This window comes from Procambarus clarkii, chromosome 13 (genome assembly GCF_040958095.1).
Source record: "Procambarus clarkii isolate CNS0578487 chromosome 13, FALCON_Pclarkii_2.0, whole genome shotgun sequence".
Classification (NCBI taxonomy): domain Eukaryota; kingdom Metazoa; phylum Arthropoda; class Malacostraca; order Decapoda; family Cambaridae; genus Procambarus; species Procambarus clarkii.
The window spans coordinates 5,801,958-5,827,387 of NC_091162.1; the positions used below are offsets into that span (position 1 = coordinate 5,801,958).

The window sequence follows — 25,430 nt, forward strand, 5'->3', positions numbered from 1 at the left end:
ATATATATATATATATATATATATATATATATATATATATATATATATATATATATATATATATATATATATATATATATATACATATATATATATATATATATATATATATATATATATATATACATATATATATATATATACATATATATATATATATATATATATATATATATATATATATATATATATATATATATATATATATATATATATTATTAAATATGACCGAAAAAGTAAGATTAATAATTATAACACGAATTTTCTCAATCTTTCGTACATTACGCTTCACTGTTGGAGGTAAATCAAAAATCACTTCTCCAAAATTCATTTTTTATTTCTAGTTTGACGCGACACGGGCGCGTTTCGTAAAACTTATTACATTTTCAAAGACTTCACAAATACACAACTGATTAGAACTTACGTATCTCTGATTTTATATCTACATTTGAGTGAGGTGGGAGGGGTGATGTGGCATTAACACAAGACAGAACAAGAGGGGATATTAATAGGGTATTAAAAGTATCAACACAAGACAGAACAGAAACAATGGGTATTGAATAGAAGTGTTTGTAGAAAGCCTATTGGTCCATATTTCTTGATGCTTCTATATTGGAGCGGAGTCTTGAGGTGGGTAGAATATAGTTGTGCAATAATTGGCTGTTGATTGCTGGTGTTGACTTCTTGATGTGTAGTGCCTCGCAAACGTCAAGCCGCCTGCAATCGCTGTATCTATCGATGATTTCTGTGTTGTTTACTAGGATTTCTCTGGCGATGGTTTGGTTATGGGAAGAGATTATATGTTCCTTAATGGAGCCCTGTTGCTTATGCATCGTTAAACGCCTAGAAAGAGATGTTGTTGTCTTCCCTATATACTGGGTTTTTTGGAGCTTACAGTCCCCAAGTGGGCATTTGAAGGCATAGACGACGTTAGTCTCTTTTAAAGCGTTCTGTTTTGTGTCTGGAGAGTTTCTCATGAGTAGGCTGGCCGTTTTTCTTGTTTTTAAGTAAATCGTCAGTTGTATCCTCTGATTTTTGTCTGTAGGGATAACGTTTCTATTAACAATATCTTTCAGGACCCTTTCCTCCGTTTTATGAGCTGTGGAAAAGAAGTTCCTGTAAAATAGTCTAATAGGGGGTATAGGTGTTGTGTTAGTTGTCTCTTCAGAGGTTGCATGGCTTTTCACTTTCCTTCTTATGATGTCTTCGATGAAACCATTGGAGAAGCCGTTATTGACTAGGACCTGCCTTACCCTACAGAGTTCTTCGTCGACTCGCTTCCATTCTGAGCTGTGGCTGAGAGCACGGTCGACGTATGCGTTAACAACACTCCTCTTGTACCTGTCAGGGCAGTCGCTGTTGGCATTTAGGCACATTCCTATGTTTGTTTCCTTAGTGTAGACTGCAGTGTGGAAACCTCCGCCCTTTTCCATGACTGTTACATCTAGAAAAGGCAGCTTCCCATCCTTTTCCGTCTCGTAAGTGAAACGCAGCACGGAACTCTGCTCAAATGCCTCCTTCAGCTCCTGCAGATGTCTGACATCAGGTACCTGTGTAAAAATGTCGTCAACATACCTGCAGTATATGGCCGGTTTCAAGTTCATGTCGACTAAGACTTTTTGCTCGATGGTACCCATGTAGAAGTTTGCAAACAGGACACCTAGGGGAGAACCCATGGCGACCCCATCTATTTGCTTATACATGTGCCCATCCGGGCTCAAGAAGGGTGCCTCTTTAGTACAAGCTTGGAGTAGTTTCCTCAGAATACTTTCTGGCATGTCAAGAGGAGTACAGGCTGGATCACGATACACTCTGTCGGCTATCATTCCGATTGTCTCGTCGACAGGTACGTTGGTAAACAGCGATTCTACGTCCAACGAGGCTCTTATCCCTGTGGCCCGTGTGCCCCGCAGTAAGTCCACAAATTCCTTTGGGGACTTCAAGCTGAAGGCGCAAGGAACATAAGGAGTCAGCAGGCCGTTGAGTCGCTTCGCCAGTCTGTACGTGGGTGTGGGTATCTGGCTAATGATTGGCCGAAGTGGGTTTCCAGGCTTGTGCGTCTTGACATTTCCATACGCATATCCAGGTTTATATTCCCCAATGATCTTTGGCAGGTGGAGTCCGGATTTCTTGGCGTTCACTGTTTCGATCAGTTTGTTGACCTTTGCTTTTAATTCGGCTGTAGTGTCCTTCGTTACCCTTTGGAACTTAGTTTGGTCAGAGAGTATGATGTTCATTTTCGCCAGATATTCGTCTTTTTTAATAATGACATATATTGGCGACTTGTCACCTCTCCTGACAACTATCTCCTTGTTCTCACGAAGGCTTTTAGCTGCCGCTTTAAGCTCGGGGGACAGTATGGTGCTTCTGTAGTAGAAGGAATCAAGCCTTCACGATAAAATATCGCCAGGATCTGATTCGTGATCAGATATACAAGGCAGAGAATGAAATCAAAGACAACAAAACGCAACTACTTCATGCTACAAACGAGTGGAGAAATAGCAACATCGACCATAGTATCCGTACCCGCATTGAACAACACCTCGACATCCTCACAGACCAACATCACCTCAGCACTGAAACAAGGATTATCAAGAAACAAACAACATTATATGGAGGACCTATGGCAATTCCACGACCAAGAGATGGCTTCCTGAACCTTGCAGGAATTAACCTCACTGAGGACCAAGTCACTCTCCTAAATCTGGGCATAAACTGTCACGTCATGTCCAGACCGAGTGAGATGGCCCGGAAAGTGGAGTTGGAAAATCTGTTGGACGACATATTCGACCTCGAGACACAAAAGAAGGTCACTACCAAAGATACCTTACAAGCAGAACTTATTGCGGAAGGAGGAAAGAATCGAGGCAATTACAGAAGCACCATACTGTCCCCCGAGCTTAAAGCGGCAGCTAAAAGCCTTCGTGAGAACAAGGAGATAGTTGTCAGGAGAGGTGACAAGTCACCAATATATGTCATTCTTAAAAAAGACGAATATCTGGCGAAAATGAGCATCATACTCTCTGACCAAACTAAGTTCCAAAGGGTAACGAAGGACACTACAGCCGAATTAAAAGCAAAGGTCAACAAACTGATCGAAACTGTGAACGCCAAGAAATCCGGACTCCACCTGCCAAAGATCATTGGGGAATATAAACCTGGATATGCGTATGGAAATGTCAAGACGCACAAGCCTGGAAACCCACTTCGGCCAATCATTAGCCAGATACCCACACCCACGTACAGACTGGCGAAGCGACTCAACGGCCTGCTGACTCCTTATGTTCCTTGCGCCTTCAGCCTGAAGTCCCCAAAGGAATTTGTGGACTTACTGCGGGGCACACGGGCCACAGGGATAAGAGCCTCGTTGGACGTAGAATCGCTGTTTACCAACGTACCTGTCGACGAGACAATCGGAATGATAGCCGACAGAGTGTATCGTGATCCAGCCTGTACTCCTCTTGACATGCCAGAAAGTATTCTGAGGAAACTACTCCAAGCTTGTACTAAAGAGGCACCCTTCTTGAGCCCGGATGGGCACATGTATAAGCAAGTAGATGGGGTCGCCATGGGTTCTCCCCTAGGTGTCCTGTTTGCAAACTTCTACATGGGTACCATCGAGCAAAAAGTCTTAGTCGACATGAACTTGAAACCGGCCATATACTGCAGGTATGTTGACGACATTTTTACACAGGTACCTGATGTCAGACATCTGCAGGAGCTGAAGGAGGCGTTTGAGCAGAGTTCCGTGCTGCATTTCACTTACGAGATGGAAAAGGATGGGAAGCTGCCCTTTCTAGATGTAACAGTCATGGAAAAGAGCGGAGGTTTCCACACTGCAGTCTACACTAAGGAAACGAACATAGGAATGTGCCTAAATGCCAACAGCGACTGCCCAGATAGGTACAAGAGGAGTGTTGTTAACGCATATGTCGACCGTGCTCTCAGCCACAGCTCAGAATGGAAGCGAGTCGACGAAGAACTCTGTAGGGTAAGGCAGGTCCTAGTCAACAACGGCTTCTCCAATGGTTTCGTCGAAGACATCATAAGAAGGAAAGTGAAACGCCAAGCAACCTCTGAAGAGACAACTAACACAACACCTATACCCCCTATTAGACTATTTTACAGGAACTTCTTTTCCACAGCTCATAAAACAGAGGAAAGGGTCCTGAAAGATATTGTTAATAGAAACGTTATCCCTACAGACAAAAATCAGAGGATACAACTGACGATTTACTATAAAACCAGAAAAACGGCCAGCCTACTCATGAGAAACTCTCCAGGCACAAAACAGAACGCTTTAAAAGAGACCAACGTCGTCTATGCCTTCAAATGCCCTCTTGGGGACTGTAAGCTCCAAAAAACCCAGTATATAGGCAAGACAACAACATCTCTTTCTAGGCGTTTACCGATGCATAAGCAACAGGGCTCCATTAAGGAACATATAATCTCTTCCCACAACCAAACCATCGCCAGAGAAATCCTAGTAAACAACACAGAAATCATCGATAGATACAGCGATAGCAGGCGGCTTGACGTTTGCGAGGCACTACACATCAAGAAGTCAACACCAGCAATCAACAGCCAATTAATGCACAACTATATTCTACCCACCTCAAGACTCCGCTCCAATATAGAAGCATCAAGAAATATGGACCAATAGGCTTTCTACAATCACTTCTATTCAATACCCATTGTTTCGTGTTCTGTCTTGTGTTGATGAAATTAATACCTTATTAAATACCACCTCACCCCATCCACCTCACTCAAATGTAGATATAAACAAATTGGAGATGTGTAAGTTCTATTCAGTTGTGTATGTTTAAACTAAAGTCTTTGAAAATGTAATAAGTTTTACGAAACGCGCTCAAGTGTCGCGTCAGACTAGAAATAAAAATGAATTTTGGAGAATTAATTTTTGAATTACCACCAACAGTGAAAAGAAATGTACGAAAGATTGAGAAAATTCGTGTTAGAATTATTAATCTTACTTTTTCGGTCATATTTAATAATATATGTCTACAGGAAAGACTGCTACCAAAATATACTAATATATATATATATATATATATATATATATATATATATATATATATATATATATATATATATATATATATATATATATATATATATACAAACAAGCCTGAATGGTCCCCAGGCATATATGCAACCGAAAACTCACATCCCAGAAGTGACTCGAACCCATACTGCCAGGAGCACTATGCCACTGGTGTACAGGACACCTTAACCACTCGACCATCACGATCGGATAAAAGATGATGGTAGCCAAGGCTATTTCCCCATCATCCCGCCGGCACTCTGATGGTAATCATGGGCATAGTGTTTTATCAAATCACCTCATTCTTTGGGGGCACACGTGAGGAACACAAATGCGAACAATCCTGAATGGGTTGTTACCATGGCCTGATTGGTTTGTTATATACATATATATGTCGTACCTAGTAGCCAGAACTCACTTCTCAGCCTACTATTCAAGGCCCGATTTGCCTAATAAGCCAAGTTTTCCTGAATTAATATATTTACTATAATTTTTTTCTTATGAAATGCTAAAGCTACCCTTTTCTTTATGTATGAGGTCAATTTTTTTTTATTGGAGTTAAAATTAACGTAGATATATGACCGAACCTAACCAACCCTACCTAACCTAACCTAACCTATATTTATAGGTAAGGTTAGGTTAGGTAGCCAAAAAAGCTAGGTTAGGTTAGGTTAGGTAGGTTAGGTAGACGAAAAAACATTAATTCATGAAAACTTGGCTTATTAGGCAAATCGGGCCTTGAATAGTAGGCTGAGAAGTGCGTTCTGGCTATTAGGTACGACATATATATATATATATATATATATATATATATATATATATATATATATATATATATATATATATATATATATATATATATATATATATATATATATATAATACAATTTTGCTTCTCAACAAGAGTGCAACTTCTTTGATAATATATCTACTGTATCGTTTGTAGACTATTATTGCCTTAGTCACCATTTTACGCCTATTACTGTTAAATTGGTGATGCTAGGATTGCTTCCCTTTAATTTGGGGATAATTTAACTCTCAAGTTATCCGGCTTACCCAGTTTACCGGCTATTATTCCTGATCTACCCAGTTTACCGGCTATAGTTCTTGATGTACCCAGTTTACCGGCTATAGTTCTTGACGTACCCAGTTTACCGGCTATAGTTCTTGACGTACCCAGTTTACCGGCTATAGTTCTTGACGTACCCAGTTTACCGGCTATAGTTCTTGACGTACCCAGTTTACCGGCTATAGTTCTTGACGTACCCAGTTTACCAGTTATAGTGTCTGACATATTCTGTTTAACAGCAATTGTTACCAAATTACCGCGCCAGAGCGCTGACTCACCGGTTTGCAGCGGGGTCCCAGACGAGAATCTCTGGAGGTAGTGGTCGGAAGGTCACCGTTGCAGGAGCTGAAGGAACCATTGTCTACGGAGGTCCTGGCTCCCACCACACCACCGACCCCCACCACATGACCCCCGCCAACCATGCCTCGCCCAAGCCTGATGCCGCTGACGACGCCGCCACCACCGCCACCTCCAGTGCCGCCACCACCGCCGCCTCCAGTGCCGCCACCACCGCCGCCAGGATCCTCCTCCATCTCCACAATCTTCATACTGGAACCTGAGAAAAAAAATAAATGAATAAATATGAATTTATTAAATGGGTTTAATTATTGTTAGTGTAAAATTTATGACATGAATATTATTAACAATTGTTTTTTTTCCCCGACGAGCAATTACTACTGTGTTTGCTGTGGTTATGATTAATGTCAACATTATTATTAATTGGATTGTTATTAATTGCATTGACAATATTAATATTATTATTTTTGTTTTGGGTTAATTTTACCGAAAAATATATATATATATATATATATATATATATATATATATATATATATATATATATATATATATATATATATATATATATTATTAAATATGACCGAAAAAGTAAGATTAATAATCTTACTATTAATCTTACTTTTTCGGTCATATTTAATAATATATGTCTACAGGAAAGACTGCTACCAAAATATACTAATATATATATATATATATATATATATATATATATATATATATATATATATATATATATATATATATATATATTAATATATTATATATTATATATATTAATATAATATATATATTAATATATTTTGGTAGCAGTCTTTCCTGTAGACATATATTATTAAATATGACCGAAAAAGTAAGATTAATAATTCTAACACGAATTTTCTCTATCTTTCTTATGTTTCTTTTCACTGTTGATGGTAATTCAAAGATCAATTTCTCCAAAATTCATTTTTATTTCTAGTCTGACGCGACACTTGAGCGCATTTCGTAAAACTTATTACATTTTCAAAGACTTTAGTTTACAAACACACAACTGAAACTGAATAGAGCTTACACATCATCGAGGTTTATATCTACATTTGGGTGAGGTTGATGAGGTGAAAAACGAACTTTCAACAATGGGTATTCAATGGGTATTGTGTTGGAATTTAATCTGACCGAACCTAACCAACCCTACCTAACCTAACCTAACCTATCTTTACAGGTTAGGTTAGGTTAGGTAGCCGAAAAAGTTAGGTTAGGTTAGGTTAGGTAGTCGAAAAACAATTAATTCATGAAAACTTGGCTTATTAGGCAAATCGGGCCTTGCATAGTTGGCTGAGCAGTGCGTTCTGGCTACTAGGTACGACATATATATATATATATATATATATATATATATATATATATATATATATATATATATATACGTCGTACCTAGTAGCCAGAACGCACTTCTCAGCCTACTATGCAAGGCCCAATTTGCCTAATAAGCCAAGTTTTCATTAATTAATTGTTTTTCGACTTCCTAACCTAACCTAACTTTTTCGGCTACCTAACCTAACCTAACCTATAAAGATAGGTTAGGTTAGGTTAGGTAGGGTTGGTTAGGTTCGGTCATATATCTACGTTAATTTTAACTCCAATAAAAAAAATTTCGTCCATTCGGTTCATTCCGAACACAGCGATTACACAACGCATAACACCTTGCCTCAGCAACCGTTACTACCACCGTGTACTCCTACACACACCAGACCCTTGAGGCGTACCACTAGGTTTGTACTGGAACACAATGAATGAACATATGGAAGTTATTTAAAGGCCGTCGGGTTTTGTCATTTAATTACAAAGAATAGACTCTGACAAATAATAACATATTAACATACTCTATTAGGTCCATACACTTCCAATACCCATAGACCACTTGACCTCCGCGATCACCACCCACACTCGTAACTTCCGCCTAAGTCCCTAATACGGAATGATTACTACAACGCTCCACACCCGGTTAGTCTTTCATTCAATACTCACATACTGCAGACTTAACTTGGTCACTAAGATCACATCAGGTTCTCGCATAGCTGTCTGCTACACTTCACTGCTGCCGCAAACGGAGATCCAGAGGACTTCTCGGTTCAACTCCCACAATCAGACTGCCTCTAGCCAACCATGGCCTCAAACATTTCACCCCGCCTCTCAAGGAAGGTATAATCCGATTAACCTTATCCCTAGTGCGGTAACCTTGATCCTAGAAGCCTGACGAAGAATAATTCCTCTTTCCAGGAATTATTAATTTGGCTAAACAGCTTCGGTCTTAATCCATTGACCTTTCTTAGATATGTGATCCATAGTCTGTCTACTTAATATGTACTTCCAATCATCATTCGTTAAGTGTTGTAGTAATGATCCTCTAGCTAATAATTCCTACTAACTTGTGTATTACAACACCACTTCCCTCCTTAAACACGCATATGTCCCCATATGCATCATTGCAGTGGTTCCATTAGTGCAAGGACCTGGAGGATGCACCCATCATATGTGTACAACTAAAAAATCATCCAATAAGTTCATCATACACACGATGAAATAAATTAAAATTTTCTCCGACATGACTCACAACACTTCTCCAACATATACATTATATTCACATCATAGCACAGGTAAAATAGTCTGTAATAATTTTTCCCATCTCCAACAATGCACATATACCTAAACTGCTGACATATAATTACATACAAACATAACCATAAAATTACATGGACCAGAATGCTGGCACTTAAACAGAAATGACACTAGTCATTAATATATACACAACACATATATATCTAAGGTTCTTCATCCTTATTAACAAGTTAATAATAATTTAACATCTTGCCCTGTACTGTTGACATAAGGGCTTACAATGATCACACAATGTTTCACTGGCCTCCTCCACAATTGGCAGCATCACTTCTCTTGTCTTCGTGTCCCATGGTTGCTAGGTCATAGATCCTCCATGACCCAGACAAAACCCAGGCTGTCCAGCCTGGTGAATGTTGTCAATGTCCCATCGTTGCTCTGAGCTAACGTGATCCTGGCCTCCAGAGCAACGGAGATTCATACCCCAGGGTCATGTTCCCTCGGGTCTGTGCTGACGTCTCGTTCCAGGGCACCAACCCCAGAACGCTGTAGATACCGCACAGCTCTCTGGTCATCCTTCCTTGCTGTGCTCACCACAGCTGTAGCACATTACTCTAGGCCCATCTGCCCAGAGTGTGTCCACCTGTATTCACACCTTCCCGACCGCTGTACCTGCAAAATATTCCCTCGGAGCCCCCTGGCTCGATCCCATTATTACATAACCCCCTCGGCTCCTTACTCTCTCCCCGTATATAGCCTGAGCGCAGCTGCAAAACCATTGCAGCTGGCCCTTATCCCTGCTTTGATGTCAGGGGGCGAATTTCGCCTATAACGTCACGTTGGCTTCACTTCCTCCCCCTTTTTTTCTAGAATTACTGAGTGTAGCCTCATGGCTTCCCTTCTATTCTACCTGAAGCTCTGTGACATGATCCCGGGGACCTTCTCAAGCCTAACACTCAGTAATGGTGCCGATGAGGTAATATACAGTATATACATACACATACATTATCCCAATAAATACCACATTAAAATCATTTCACAACTAATGTCACTAAAGCATCATACTGCCACTGGCTCGCTTCTAGCGAGATTCCTGTAACAACTTAATTAATGAGAAATTAGTATATCTACTTAGCTCGTCCACTGCAACCACCAACACCTGAAATTTTGAAATTCTACATTATAATCTTATCCATAAGACTTACCCACTCCGACACACCATCACCTCTGGTCAACCCAACCACTGATGACCTCATTATAACACCACGTCTCTCAACAGCCAGGCTCTGCGTCCTGACGCACCTGACCTCATTACACCGATACTCACCGTACCCACCACCACCTGGCCTCCTGTGCCGCTATGTACTCCACAACACCACACTCCATACCAGGCGTCCAAACGCCACAACACTACACCACCCACTACACATGCTACTCTACACAACACTCTACACGCTACCCCACAGTCTACAAAACTACCATGCCCATGCACCACTCAACACCACACTCTACACACTACCCCACACTCTACAAAACTACCATGCCCATGCACCACTCAACACCACACTCTACACACTACCCCACAGTCTACAAAACTACCATGCCCATGCACCACTCAACACCGCACTCTACACACTACCCCACACTCTACAAAACTACCATGCCCATGCACCACTCAACACCACACTCTACACACTACCCCACACTCTACAAAACTACCATGCCCATGCACCACTCAACACCACACTCTACACACTACCCCACACTCTACAAAAACTACCATGGCCATGCACTACTCTACAGTACATACTATGCTCCTTCTGTGTTCATGACCCCACGAGAGCGGGTCGGATAGCGATGTGTCCCCGTCGCCAGTGGACCTTGTCCCCGGTCCTGCGATGGCTGTTCTGTGTTATCCACCCTTGATTGCCAACTCCTCGTACCCCTACCTATGTTCTCAGCCGCTGGTGTGCTCTCCTCTGGCACACTCTCCGTAGGGTATGGCTCCTCACTTGCCTGACCGGTCAGTGTATAGACGCGGTCTGGGTGACAGGAGAACACATGCCCTGTGTTTAGCACCTTAACCTTAACTTCTGCATTCTTTTTGCTAATTACCCGACATGGCCCCACAAACTTGGGTGCCAACTTACCTTCTGCCTGGGCGTGCATCTGCTTCACGAATACCCTATCACCTTCATTGATCACCTTTGCTTGGACCTTGTTCCGCGCATTATAATATGCCTCTGCTACCTCTGTCGACTTTCTTAAATGTAGTTTCACCAAGTGAAATACCTTGGTTGCTCGCCTACAGACAACACTTTTGATGTCTAACGCATAGCATGGCGGTTGCTTGCTTGTGAACGTCGTGAACGGAAGTCGGGGATCGAACCCATGCAACAAAAAATGCGGGGTTTCTCCCACCGACCTATTGAACGCCGTGTTGAGCGCCGACTCCACCATCGACAAACTCTGATCCCATGCAAGCACATCATCTGCAGCCAAATGCCGCAGAATACTGATTACTTCAGCATTGTGTCTTTCAACCAAACCATTCGCCGATGGTCGATATGCCAGCACTGGAGTATGTTTGAATTGATACACACTCGCGATGCTTTGAAATACTTGATTGATAAACTCTGACCCTTGGTCTGACACAACTTGTTGAGGAGCCCCAAACCTGGTTAACACACTTTCCGCCATGGCCTGGGTCACATCCTCTGCCGACTTAGAACGGAGTGCACTCACCACAGTGAACCGTGTGAGTGCATCCACTGCTACAAATATGTACCTCGCCCCTGAATGAGCTTGTGGTAGCGGCCCAATGAGATCTATGTGTACTCTCTCGAAGGGAGTACTCACATCCGGCCACCAACGCAAAGGTTCCGCCCCCAACCTATGTGCCTTGTACCTCAGACAACTGTCACAAGAGGCTACATAGACCTTGATATCTTTACCCATGGATGGCCAATTGAACCTTTGACGTGCCCTCTGCAACGTCTTGGACTCCCCTCCATGGCCTGCTGCTGGGATGTTATGACACAGATACATTGCAGTCCTCTAGAACTCCGGTGTTGTGGGAACCGACCTGTGAGATTTATATTTATTTAATTTATATGAATTTATATTTACGTTAATTTATATACTTCGATAGCAATTTGTATAATGTTAAGTGGACTGTATTTCTGCAATAATCTCAATCTCACAAATCGATCCTCTACACATTAGGGGGGGGGGTTATTAAATTATATATATGCAGCCAATCAAACTACAGTATTAACTACACATTATTAAACATTGAAGAGGTTCCTTATCTTATAGTACAGCAGGCTAGTCCATCAGGTATAACTAGGGTGTAGACACCAAATTATCCTCTTTGAGGTAGCTTCCATATCACCCAGTAACTGGTGCACAAATCTTGCTTCCTCGTCTTGACCTGTCAAAAGTGCGCTAGCTGTGAAGCCAGATACCTATATATGACAAGCTATATCAGAGAAAACTGTACATGGAACATTGAAGACCTGGCTTAATTACCTTTAGTTTGAGGCTTCCACGTGATCTAACCGGGTCACCCTATATCCTGACATTAATGGCCATAAATGAAGATACATGGGTTTCGGAAAGAACACTTAACTTGAATTTGTAGACAGCGTGTTGAAAATGGTACACCTTTGGTTTCCATAACACTACGTCCAAGTAAAATTAACAGGAGCCGAATTTGCTCCCGTGTGAGCCTCTGGTCTAGTACAAAACAATGGCTGCCCTCCTTCCTCACTCTGACGCCTGGCTTACATTGTCCACATTTCAGAAAGTGATAGAAGGGTCACATTTACTCTACTTTAATATTGATAATTAAGTTAATTTATATAAGATGTTTTTATGATGGTAAAGTCCAAAGACTAATGTATTTAAGAATAATTCCCACCATAATAGGTGGTGGTTTATAATAGTATGTGGTGATGATATCCCGTTTTCTTTAGACGGTAATTCCACTACAAGTTACGTTTTCTATGGTTAACTTGTTTATACAACACAGCTATTATCTGTATGATATTAAATGGTGTCGGATTTTCCGACATAATTCCCCAGGGGGCTGCTCACGGGTCGAAGTCCTATTTAGAACAGACGAACACCGATACTCCTCCCTTGAATTATTTGATTAATTTGATGTTAGTAGTTAGTAATCACACATTTGTGTGTTTGTTCGTACAGGACGGATGTCCCGTACTAGAGTTGCAGGGGTTAGAAGTCTAATGCGATTTCATTTCCCTGTCAACTCTTGAAAGGCTAATATTCAAGCCTTATTACATATTATTTAACCCAGAAGACTGGATGTGATCAAGTACTACAGTCAAGTATGATTCAGGGACTGCAGTGAGATCAGTGACATTAGATATAACTTGAAGTTTGTTCAGGTAACTGGTCACTGATATATAAACACTGAGGCCCGTGGAATACATCTTAATTAAATAATAAATGTATCAAATCAGTCATCAGATTTATTGGGGTTTAATTTAGTTAATTGATTCAGAAGATTGAATAGCTCATCATTAAAGTAAAGTATGGTTCTGAGACTGCAGTGGGATCAGTGACATTGGTCGCAGTGACTTGTAGCTGTTTTAGGCTACTGTTCACTGATTTGCCACTGAGGCCTCATGAACTCATCTTCAGCTTCAAATGATGATACTAACATCAACCTCTGTTGGTATAGTCAGCTGTAATCTCCTTAGTATAATGCTACTGGAGAAATATAATCAGCTGACAAATTTAGATTTCTATTGGTATTGTTTATCTGCAGGCATAGGTCTCCTCAGGTTTGATACTGGGCCTGAGAGTAATTTACCTCCTGCAGAGTTTAACATGGTTATACCCTGATATTTAGTAGGGCTACCGATGAATCGATGACAATAGTCTGTCCCTACAAGGAGACCGAAGTCAGTGAGGTGATCAGACTTAATATTATCTGCCAATTTTATTCCTCTATTTCTCAGGAATTTGGCTGTTGCTCTCAGACCTCGAACTTGTAGGTCTACTGGTATTTTGTCCACCACAATGGCTTGTACTCGACAGACGTACCTGCCTAAGCGTACTGATGGTTGTACCACCTGGTAGACTTGAGGTCCTGCATCTGTTACAAACCCTGAGATGTTGAATGACATCTGGGCTACAGGCCTTAATTGTAATTCATCTGCCAACTTTTTAGTGATATATGTTCTCTGGGATCCTTGGTCAAACAACCCACGGGTATGGACCTTGGCCCTCTTATTCAGGATGGTAATTTGGGCAGTAGGCAAAGTCGTATTACCTTTAGACTTTGCCGATTGGACACTCTTTGTTTGTTGCACCTTGCAGTACTGTACTGTGGTGGGAATGCTATCTTCCACCTTGGGGTTTGGAGACGTTGTTTTGGTGTCTCTGCACAATGCTGCATGGTGTTGACCTTTGTTACACCTATTACAAGGGTGTAATTGGGTATCACAATCCTTGATGTTATGTTTCCTGAGGCACCTCGTGCAATGTTGCAAATCTTTGAGTCGCTCAACACGGGCGTCACTATCAGGAAAATTAGGGCAGTGGTACATTGAATGTTTCTCATTGCAGAACAAACATGTTCCATAGCTTCCTGTACCCTTTGGTGTCATGTTCTTGGGTGACACAGTAACTATAGGCTTGAAGGGTCCCACTGCATATACGCCCACACTGCCACTGTTCCACTTTGGTGTTGAATTATATTGTCTAGATTGATTTGGAGTACCTTTGGTACTCTGTGGTTTACTATTATTGGTTTCTGAGAGTTTACTTGGGCTGCTCATAATACTGAACAAGCACTGATGGTAGCCTAGGGTAAATTCTGCACTCACTAGGCAATAATCCTACCTCTACTAGAGGTTAGCACTTAAAATTAATACACATTATATATATACAATCATACACACTAATGATTTGAGTGATAAACCAGTGTCACTGGAAGTACCTTTAGGTTAGCTCTTCTATATCACCCTAGGATGGTAGAGACACTAATTAATCACTCAAAGGTGTAATGATCATAAGTAAATTATTATATATACACAACTCAACTCGAGTTGATAAAAATTACACCCAAAATAGGGTCTGGACCATTCATTAATGGTGTTAGGTTATTCAATATAGTACAACTGACTATGGTAATAATGGGACTAGGATGAGCAATAATAGTTCAACTAGTCAATGGTTAATATCCTACCCTGTTGTGGGTTGGCAATTAGTAAATATTATACTGTGATCACTAGTGCAATATATATTAAATAATTCTCTATTTTGGAGAAATAATATACACAATTATTGATAATAGCCTCTTAATTAGCCTCTATGAAACTTCTAATATTATCTAGAAGTATTAAATATTATTAGTGACCTCGCGAAATAAACTCCACAAAATTCGTAGATAATCTCTCGCGAAATGTAACACCACGAAATCCGTGAACAATCGCGAAGACACAGTCACTAATTTGGCTGGCTTCAATATTAGCGCTGTCATTTCACAAAATAACACTCCACCAAATCTGTGGGTGTACATGAAACCGCTTAACTAAACTGAGCGGGGCTCGTGAACTCGCACGAGTCAACGCCGCCGACTTGACTGGCTTTGTTTAAATAACACTGCACTAGTATATTTAATGAATCCACTGGTTAACTGGTTCATCCGGTACTAAGATGACCAAATGTGGGTTCAAAGGACCAAATAATCCGTCATCCGGTTCGAAGGACCAAATAATGTGGGAACCGACCTGTGAGATTTATATTTATTTAATTTATATGAATTTATATTTACGTTAATTTATATACTTCGATAGCAATTTGTATAATGTTAAGTGGACTGTATTTCTGCAATAATCTCAATCTCACAAATCGATCCTCTACACATTAGGGGGGGTTATTAAATTATATATATGCAGCCAATCAAACTACAGTATTAACTACACATTATTAAACATTGAAGAGGTTCCTTACAGCAGGCTAGTACAGCAGGCTAGTCCACCAGGTATAACTAGGGTGTAGACACCAAATTATCCTCTTTGAGGTAGCTTCCATATCACCCAGTAACTGGTGCACAAATCTTGCTTCCTCGTCTTGACCTGTCAAAAGTGCGCTAGCTGTGAAGCCAGATACCTATATATGACAAGCTATATCAGAGAAAACTGTACATGGAACATTGAAGACCTGGCTTAATTACCTTTAGTTTGAGGCTTCCACGTGATCTAACCGGATCACCCTATATCCTGACATTAATGGCCATAAATGAAGATACATGGGTTTCGGAAAGAACACTTAACTTGAATTTGTAGACAGCGTGTTGAAAATGGTACACCTTTGGTTTCCATAACACTACGTCCAAGTAAAATTAACAGGAGCCGAATTTGCTCCCGTGTGAGCCTCTGGTCTAGTACAAAACAATGGCTGCCCTCCTTCCTCACTCTGACGCCTGGCTTACATTGTCCACATTTCAGAAAGTGATAGAAGGGTCACATTTACTCTACTTTAATATTGATAATTAAGTTAATTTATATAAGATGTTTTTATGATGGTAAAGTCCAAAGACTAATGTATTTAAGAATAATTCCCACCATAATAGGTGGTGGTTTATAATAGTATGTGGTGATGATATCCCGTTTTCTTTAGACGGTAATTCCACTACAAGTTACGTTTTCTATGGTTAACTTGTTTATACAACACAGCTATTATCTGTATGATATTAAATGGTGTCGGATTTTCCGACAGGTGTCAAGACTGCCTGGTATACTGGTTCAGACCGTATACACGAAACCCTACCCTCAAACATTTCACCCCGCCTCTCAAGGAAGGTATAATCCGATTAACCTTATCCCTAGAGCGGTAACCCTGATCCTAGAAGCCTGACTAAGAATAATGCCTCTTTCCAGGAATTATTAATTTGGCTAAACAGCTTCGGTCTTAATCCATTGACCTTTCTTAGATATGTAATCCATAGTCTGTCTACTTAACATGTACTTCCAATCATCATTCGTTAAGTGTTGTAGTAATGATCCTCTAGCTAATAATTCCTACTAACTTGTGGATTACAACAACCTTATACATAATGAAATGGGTAGCTTTATCATTTCATAAGAAAAAAATTAGAGAAAATATATTAATTTAGGAAAACTTGGCTTATTAGGCAAATCGGGCTTTGCATAGTAGGCTGAGAAGTGCGTTCTGGCTATTAGGTACGACACATATATATATATATATATATATATATATATATATATGTTGTACCTAGTAGCCAGAACGTCGTACTCGGCCTGCTATGCAAGGCCCGATTTGCCTAATAAGCCAAGTTTTCCTGAATTAATATATTTTCTCTAATTTTTTTCTTATGAAATGATGAAGCTACCCATTTCATTATGTATGAGGTCAATTTTTTTTTATTGGAGTTAAAATCAACGTAGATATATGACCGAACCTAACCAACCCTACCTAACCTAACCTAACCTATCTTTTTAGGTTAGGTTAGGTTAGGTAGCCGAAAAAAGTTAGGTTAGGTTAGGTAGGTTAGGTAGTCGAAAAACAATTAATTCATGAAAACTTGGCTTATTAGGCAAATCAGGCCTTGCATAGTAGGCTGAGAAGTGCGTTCTGGCAACTAGGTACGACATATATATATATATATATATATATATATATATATATATATATATACATGTCGTACCTAGTAGCCAGAACGCACTTCTCGGCCTACTATGCAAGGCCCGATTTGCCTAATAAGCCAAGTTTTCCTGAATTAATATAATTTCTCTAATTTTTTTCCTATGAAATGATAAAGCTACCAATTTCATTATGTATGAGGTCAATTTTTTTTATTGGAGTTAAAATTAACGTAGATATATGACCGAACCTAACCAACCCTACCTAACCTAACCTAACCTATCTCTATAGGTTAGGTTAGGTTAGGTACGGTAGCCGAAAAAAGTTAGGTTAGGTTAGGTAGGTTAGGTAGTCGAAAAACAATTAATTAATGAAAACTTGGCTTATTAGGCAAATCAGGCCTTGCATAGTAGGCTGAGAAGTGCGTTCTGGCTACTAGGTACGACACATATATATATACATATATATATATATATATATATATATATATATATATATATATATATATATATATATATATATATATATATATATATATATATATATTGTGACGGTAACGCGTTGGTGTTCGGCTGTTTAAGGCTAGGGGTATGGCTTCGTCACATAGTTATAAAAAAAAATAGAAAAACTGGAACTTCGTCTGTGGTAAGGTAAGGAGAAGACACACAAAACACAAATAAACTTTAACAATGAAATTTTAATTACGTTAAATAAATCAAAACATGAAAAAATGGACAAACAAATTTGTATAATAAAATCAATCAATCAAAATAATAAGAATAATTAAATGACACAATGAAAAGTTACGTTAAGGCAAAATAACAAGAAGTGCAATACAAAATAAATGTATGGTGCTGGAATATTGGCTTTAAGCTACCACCTCTCTCAGTACACGCTAACGTCTAGCCGGGAGGAGTGGTAACCACGAAAGCACTGAATATTCTGAGGTCTGAGGTCGTGGCGACCCCAGACATCAAGTAGTATGGGGGGGCGAGTGCAGGTGCAGCCAGACCGGCGACCAATCAGCGGAGCCGGTAGCGATCAACAGGTAGTTTGGCGGTTTGAGTCCGAACAGGTGTGTGGCTGCAACGTTTTGCGCTCTGGCAAACCTTGCTGGTGTTGTTGTCGTTGTTGGACATTTCTTCCATAGTAGTATTATATAATTTCAACGACGTAATTGTGGAGGGAAGAGCAGGCTCAATCTCTTGAAGGAGATTATCGTCACAACTCTCCCCCGAAGCCTGCGGTTCTGGAAGAAGTACGTCGTTATGTGGTGGAGTAATGGATGGAGTTGCTTCTACTTCATAAACTCTGGAGAGATCATGGGCTAAGATGTTGTCAGACTCTTGGTATAGCGTGTCTCCAGGTTGAATTTCTGCAGGTAGCAAGCCCATAGTAGAAGACGTTGAGATGAGAAGTGGGCGTGCTGCAGGAGGTGTAGGGTGGTGTGGTCCGTATTGATGGTGGACCGAGCACTTTTCAGGTGTGGAGTGAAGTGCTGAAGCTTCAGGATGAGGAAGAGTAGCTCCTTGCCAATTGTTCCGTAGTTCCTTGTAGCAGTAGTCGCTGACAGGTGTATTCTTCTCGCCTCGTTGCTGCATCACGACACCACCAACGTCGGTACCATTGGCGTCGACATGGAGGATGAAGGGCTTATCTGACGAGGTGAGAGTGGAATTAGAAGAGGGCAAAGGAGCACGATTATTATCCTGAAAGCATTTGGGAAGATCATTAAGGATTTCGGAATTAGAAAGCGCTGACTCCTTGTCAGTGCTTTCGGGAGGAGAAGCTGGGAAGGTCTCGCTGTGGATGTAGGGTTCTGTGAAGGTGGAATAGTTAGTCAGGACAGTGGGAGGAGTACCATTATATTGCTTCAGGAGGTTGACGTGGCACAGCTGGGTCTTCCGCCGCCTATCTGGAGTCTCTATTACGTAGTTGTTATTATTCCTGCACTCTTTGACGCAGTAGGGTCCTGAAAACCTGTTTTGTAAAGGTGAACCTGGGATAGGGAAATAGGCAAGGACGAAGTCTCCCGGCTGGAATTTTCTTACTTTGCTGGTCTGGTCGTAATGAGTCTTCATTCTCACCTGGGCTTTCAATAGATTATCATGGGCAAAGCGGTGGACTCTCTCTAGAATGTGTTGAAGGTTTTGAAGAAACTGGGGCACATTCTGATGCTCACTGAAGGTGGCATCTCTGAGAGAGTCCTTGAAAGCCTTAAGGGGAGTACGGCACTTACGGCCGTAGAGCATCTCATAAGGAGATACTCCTAGGGACTCATTGGGGAGACTTCTGAAAATACACATTATAAGGTCAATCTGCTTATCCCAATCCTTCGAGGTTTCACTACAAAACTTTTTCAAGAGTGCTTTGATGGTCTGATGACTACGTTCAAGAGAACCCTGTGAAGCAGGATGATAGGGGCTGGACAATACCTGTTTGATGTTGAACTCCTCCAGTGTCCTTTTGAAGAGATCACTGGTGAAGTTGGTACCACAGTCACTTTGAATCTCCCTGGGAAATCCGTATTGAGTGAAGATCTTCAATAGATGTTTTATAACCGTAGCAGCCGTGATGTTCTTCACTGGAACTGCTATGGGAAATCTGGTGGTAGGACACAGGATGGTTAGGATGTAGGCGTTACCTGAACTGGTCCGAGGTAAAGGACCAACACAGTCTATTATGAGTCTGTGGAAAGGTTCCGCAGGCACCTGTATGGGAATCAGTGGTGCTCTGGGAATGGAGACGTTCGGTTTGCCTGCCATCTGACATGTATGACACTGTTTTACGTACTGTTTGACGTTATTTACCATACCTGGCCAGTAGTAGTCTTGACGAATCCCATGGTAAGTCTTGTTGAAGCCGTAGTGGGAGAATGCTCCGTGGGCCAGGTGTAGAATAGTGGGCCGCAGGCTGGTGGGAATCACAAGTTGTTCGATGTTGGCCCAATCGTCCTCCTCCTTCAGTTTACTGGGTCTATATCTGCGGTAGAGCAAGTCATTCTCCAGGAAGAACCCAGGAATACTGTCGGGTTGAGTCTCAGCCTGGAAAAACAATGGTGTTAAAGTAAGATCTTCCCTCTGCAACTTACGGAACTCCAACTTGGTCAGATGCGGGGGGAGTTTCTGAGGGTCTTGAGGGACAGCGGTAGCAGTAGAGTCAGCTGGCTGTGGACGTGCGGCTTGTGCACGGGTGGTCACGAGAACCGGAGGAGAAACTTCATCACTCTCTTGAACCTCTGCTGGAACATACTCAAGAATAGGGTTTATTGGCACAGAGTTACACACCTGGGGTTTGTCCATGACGATGAGGTTGGTCGGTTGCAGGTCTTCTGCCAAGTCGTTGCCTAGGAGAAGTTGCACTCCAGGCATGGGAAAAGGCTTTTCCCTGACGGCGACTTGGACTTCCCCGTTCACGTAGGGACAATCCAGGTGGACTCTGGCGAGAGGGTATGGAGTGGTAGCAGTGAGGTCAGTGATGAAGACAGTTTCTCCGGTGTAGACGATGTTGGGCACAGCCGACTTCAAGATGATCGATTGTAGAGCCGCTGTGTCCCTCAAGATCTTCAATTTGAAACGTCCCTCCGGATTTGAACCGTTGGCAGAGACAGTTCCAGTATACAGGTGGTTACTGAAAAGAGAAAGATCATTAACATCAACACCAACATTCATCACAGGCTTACCGGACTTAGGAGGAGTTGGTTTGGGTCTTTGTTGGTCAGTGGTTCCCTTGTATTGAGACTTACCACACTTGTCTATGGTATGTCCATAGAGTCTACAATACTTGCAGTACAGTTGTGAACCAGCTTGTTCGGGGCTCACCTTCTCGTTACTGTACCACGACTTCTTACTGGAGGATGGTTCGGGTGTCAGCCGGTGGATGAGGCTGTAAGTGTCAGCCGACTTAGCACACTTCAGGTAGTCGGTTTCTTCTTTATCTGCTAAGTAGAGGCGGACAGGAGGCGGCACACGCCTCAAGAATTCTTCAACAAGCATCAGGTTGACGAGTTCTGTAAAAGTAGAGACATGTGCTGCTTCCAGCCATTTCATGAAATACCTCCGTTTCGTGTTAGCAAACTCGAGGAAGGTAGTGGTACTTGCCTTCAGGTGGTCACGGAATTTCCTTCTATAACTTTCAGTAGAGAGGAGGTAGGCGTCCAACACTGCTTGTTTCAGAGTGTGGTAGTCATTCTCAGACGCCAAAGTACTGAGTGTGACTGCAGCTCTACCTGTAAGATGGACTCTGAGAAGTGTGGCCCATTGGTCGACAGGCCAACTGAGTTGATTAGCAAGGGTTTCAAAGGTGGTAAAGAACACATCAACTTCTGCTTCTACAAAGGATGGCATTAACTTACTTGCATGTGATATATTAAAACTGACGGGAAGATTGGCAGTAGCTTGCTGGCGTTGAGTGAAGTGTGAAGTTTCCAAGGCGATTTCGCGTTGACGACACTCTAGAGCCAGAGTCGCTTGTTGCTTGTCATGTTCGCGTTGCATCTCCAACTCGCGTCGTTTGGTTTCAAGTTGTACTCGTTCCCGCTCCTGGAGTAGTGCAACCTCACGTTCCTGGAGGGCGAGTCCACGTTCGTGTTCTTCTCTCCTCAAGGCAGCTTCGCGTTCTTGTTCTTCTCTCCTCAAAGCGGCCTCGCGTTCTCTGAGGGTGATTTCTCGTTCTTGTTCTTCCCTCCGTATGGCAGCTGTTCGTTCTTCAATCTTGGCCAGCTCTAGTTTAAGTTTCATCGTCGCCAAATCAGTTTTATCTGTAATATAGTAAGTTTCATGAGTTTCAGAGTCGATCTTACCTTGCTCTAAATAGTAATCCAGCAACAGGTTGCGTAGGTCATTTTTGTTGGCTTGGTAGGGAACTTCTAGTTGATACTCATGTGCAAGAGTTTGTAATTCAGTCCTCTTGGCACGACTTAAAGTCCCTATTTCACCTGCTGGATTTGTACGGAAAGCTTGGAGACGAAACATGGTGAAATTAGCAAATAAAGGTACACGAATATTCAATAGTGAATGTCAGAAACAGGACAACGTGGCAACTGGTACCTATCCTGTGAGATCTTTAACAATTAAAGTTAAGTAAAAGATGTTAAATGATTAAATTAAATCAAGGGCGCAGGAAATCTTGTACCCGGTACTCATGTAAGAGGATAAGGGCAAGAAAATCCTACTAACAAATGAAACAGAGTTTCGAAAACAAATGAAACAATTAAATGCTTCAAAAGTAAAATTGGTAGTCCAAGGATGTAGGCATACCTTGCCGAGTCTCTATAGGACATAAAGCAAGTTTTTCCTACTGAATTTAATATGATACTTACAGAATTAGCGAACTTTTGTGCTCTGAAAAAATAAGCTAATTCCCTACCGTTGTATGTATCATCATCTCTGACTGACGTGTAGGGGTGCGAGGTGTCAACTGGTGACGAGAACTGCTGCTGAGGTCCCAATTCAGCAACTAAAGTTCGAGCTAGAGGAACTATGGCCCTCTTTGTCCTCCTACAGTCAGATTGCAGAAGATTGGGTACTCTTGACCCGGGGCAGACCACAGTACCAGGGTACCAATATGATGATCTGTCAGAATGAGAAATATTCAAGGGACATAGATGGTAAACACGAGTAATAACACGGAGGGAGAGATGACCAATTAAGAGTATGACTGCGGCCTACAGTCACCACGTAATCCAAAGTTGTCTCACCTTCACCATATGTTACTCTCGTAATGCACAATACACCGCACCTTATAAAAAATGAAATTGAATATGAAAAATAGTAAAGCTACGTTAACAAAGTTAAATACGCTTACCATAAATTACCACTTGGCACCAGTACCTGAGTGAAGCTCCTAGGACAGGCCCCCATATAACTTGTGACGGTAACGCGTTGGTGTTCGGCTGTTTAAGGCTAGGGGTATGGCCTCGTCACATAGTTATAAAAAAAATAGAAAAACTGGAACTTCGTCTGTGGTAAGGTAAGGAGAAGACACACAAAACACAAATAAACTTTAACAATGAAATTTTAATTACGTTAAATAAATCAAAACATGAAAAAATGGACAAACAAATTTGTATAATAAAATCAATCAATCAAAATAATAAGAATAATTAAATGACACAATGAAAAGTTACGTTAAGGCAAAATAACAAGAAGTGCAATACAAAATAAATGTATGGTGCTGGAATATTGGCTTTAAGCTACCACCTCTCTCAGTACACGCTAACGTCTAGCCGGGAGGAGTGGTAACCACGAAAGCACTGAATATTCTGAGGTCTGAGGTCGTGGCGACCCCAGACATCAAGTAGTATGGGGGGGGCCAGTGCAGGTGCAGCCAGACCCGCGACCAATCAGCGGAGCCGGTAGCGATCAACAGGTAGTTTGGCGGTTTGAGTCCGAACAGGTGTGTGGCTGCAACGTTTTGCGCTCTGGCAAGGTTTGCCAGTTTGTTGTTGTCGTTGTTGGACATTTCTTCCATAGTAGTATTATATAATTTCAACGACGTAATTGTGGAGGGAAGAGCAGGCTCAATCTCTTGAAGGAGATTATCGTCACAATATATATATATATATATATATATATATATATATATATATATATATATATATATATATATATATATATATATATATATATATATATATTTCAATACGAACATTTCCTTTTTTATTCATATATATATATATATATATATATATATATATATATATATATATATATATATATATATATATATATATATGTCGTACCTAGTTGCCAGAACGCACTTCTCAGCCTATTATGCAATGCCTGATTTGCCTAATAAGCCACGTTTTCATGAATTAATTGGTTTTCGACTACCTAACCTACCTAACCTAACCTAACCTATCTTTTTCGGCTACCTAACCTAACCTAACCTATAAAGATAGGTTAGGTTAGGTTAGGTAGGGTTGGTTAGGTTCGGTCATATATCTACGTTAATTTTAACTCCAATAAAAAAAAATTGACCTCATACAGAATGAAATGGGTAGCTTTATCATTTCATAAGTAAAAAATTAGAGAAAATATATTAATTCAGGAAAACTTGGCTTATTAGGCAAATCGGGCCTTGCATAGTAGGCCGAGTACGACGTTCTGGCTACTAGGTACAACATATATATATATATATATATATATATATATATATATATATATATATATATATATATATATATATATATATATATATATATATGTCGTACCTAGTAGCCAGAACGCACTTCTCAGCCTACTATGCAAGGCGCGATTTGCCTAATAAGCCAAGTTTTCATGAATTAATTGTTTTTCGTCTACCTAACCTACCTAACCTAACCTAACCTAACTTTTTCGGCTACCTAACCTAACCCAACCTATAAAGATGAAGTTGGACTAGTGCCCAAGACGCAACAAGCATTTCCCCTCTGAATCGCAACACTGAGGCGCTGGAACAAGAAACGTTTTGCTCTCTGGTCTTTTGTAGCGCTGATCAATTTGTCCCCCAATTCCTTCAGGAACTTCAATGCACATTTTCCCCACGAACCGAGGGTCTCCGAGCCGATCGGAACAAAGCTGTAGCAGTGTGCTAGACCTCTGTATTTAATAATTTTCTGCGATTCCCTGAAAGAACCAGCACCACCGCTTTCACGTGTGCTGTAGTGGAGGTAGGTACTGGCCAGTGTGGCAGCGAATGTATATATATATATATATATATATATATATATATATATATATATATATATATATATATATATATATATATATATATATATATATA

General features: G+C 40.8%; 1 protein-coding gene across 1 annotated transcript in view; it reads right to left on the reverse strand.

The window, feature by feature from the left end:
- LOC138364543 (uncharacterized) overlaps positions 1-25,430 on the reverse strand; it is a 251,928-nt gene that overhangs the window by 23,843 nt on the left and 202,655 nt on the right. The window contains exon 9 of the mRNA XM_069324198.1: positions 6,410-6,687. Coding sequence (XP_069180299.1) covers positions 6,410-6,687 — 278 coding nt within the window. The remainder of the gene's footprint in view (positions 1-6,409; positions 6,688-25,430) is intronic.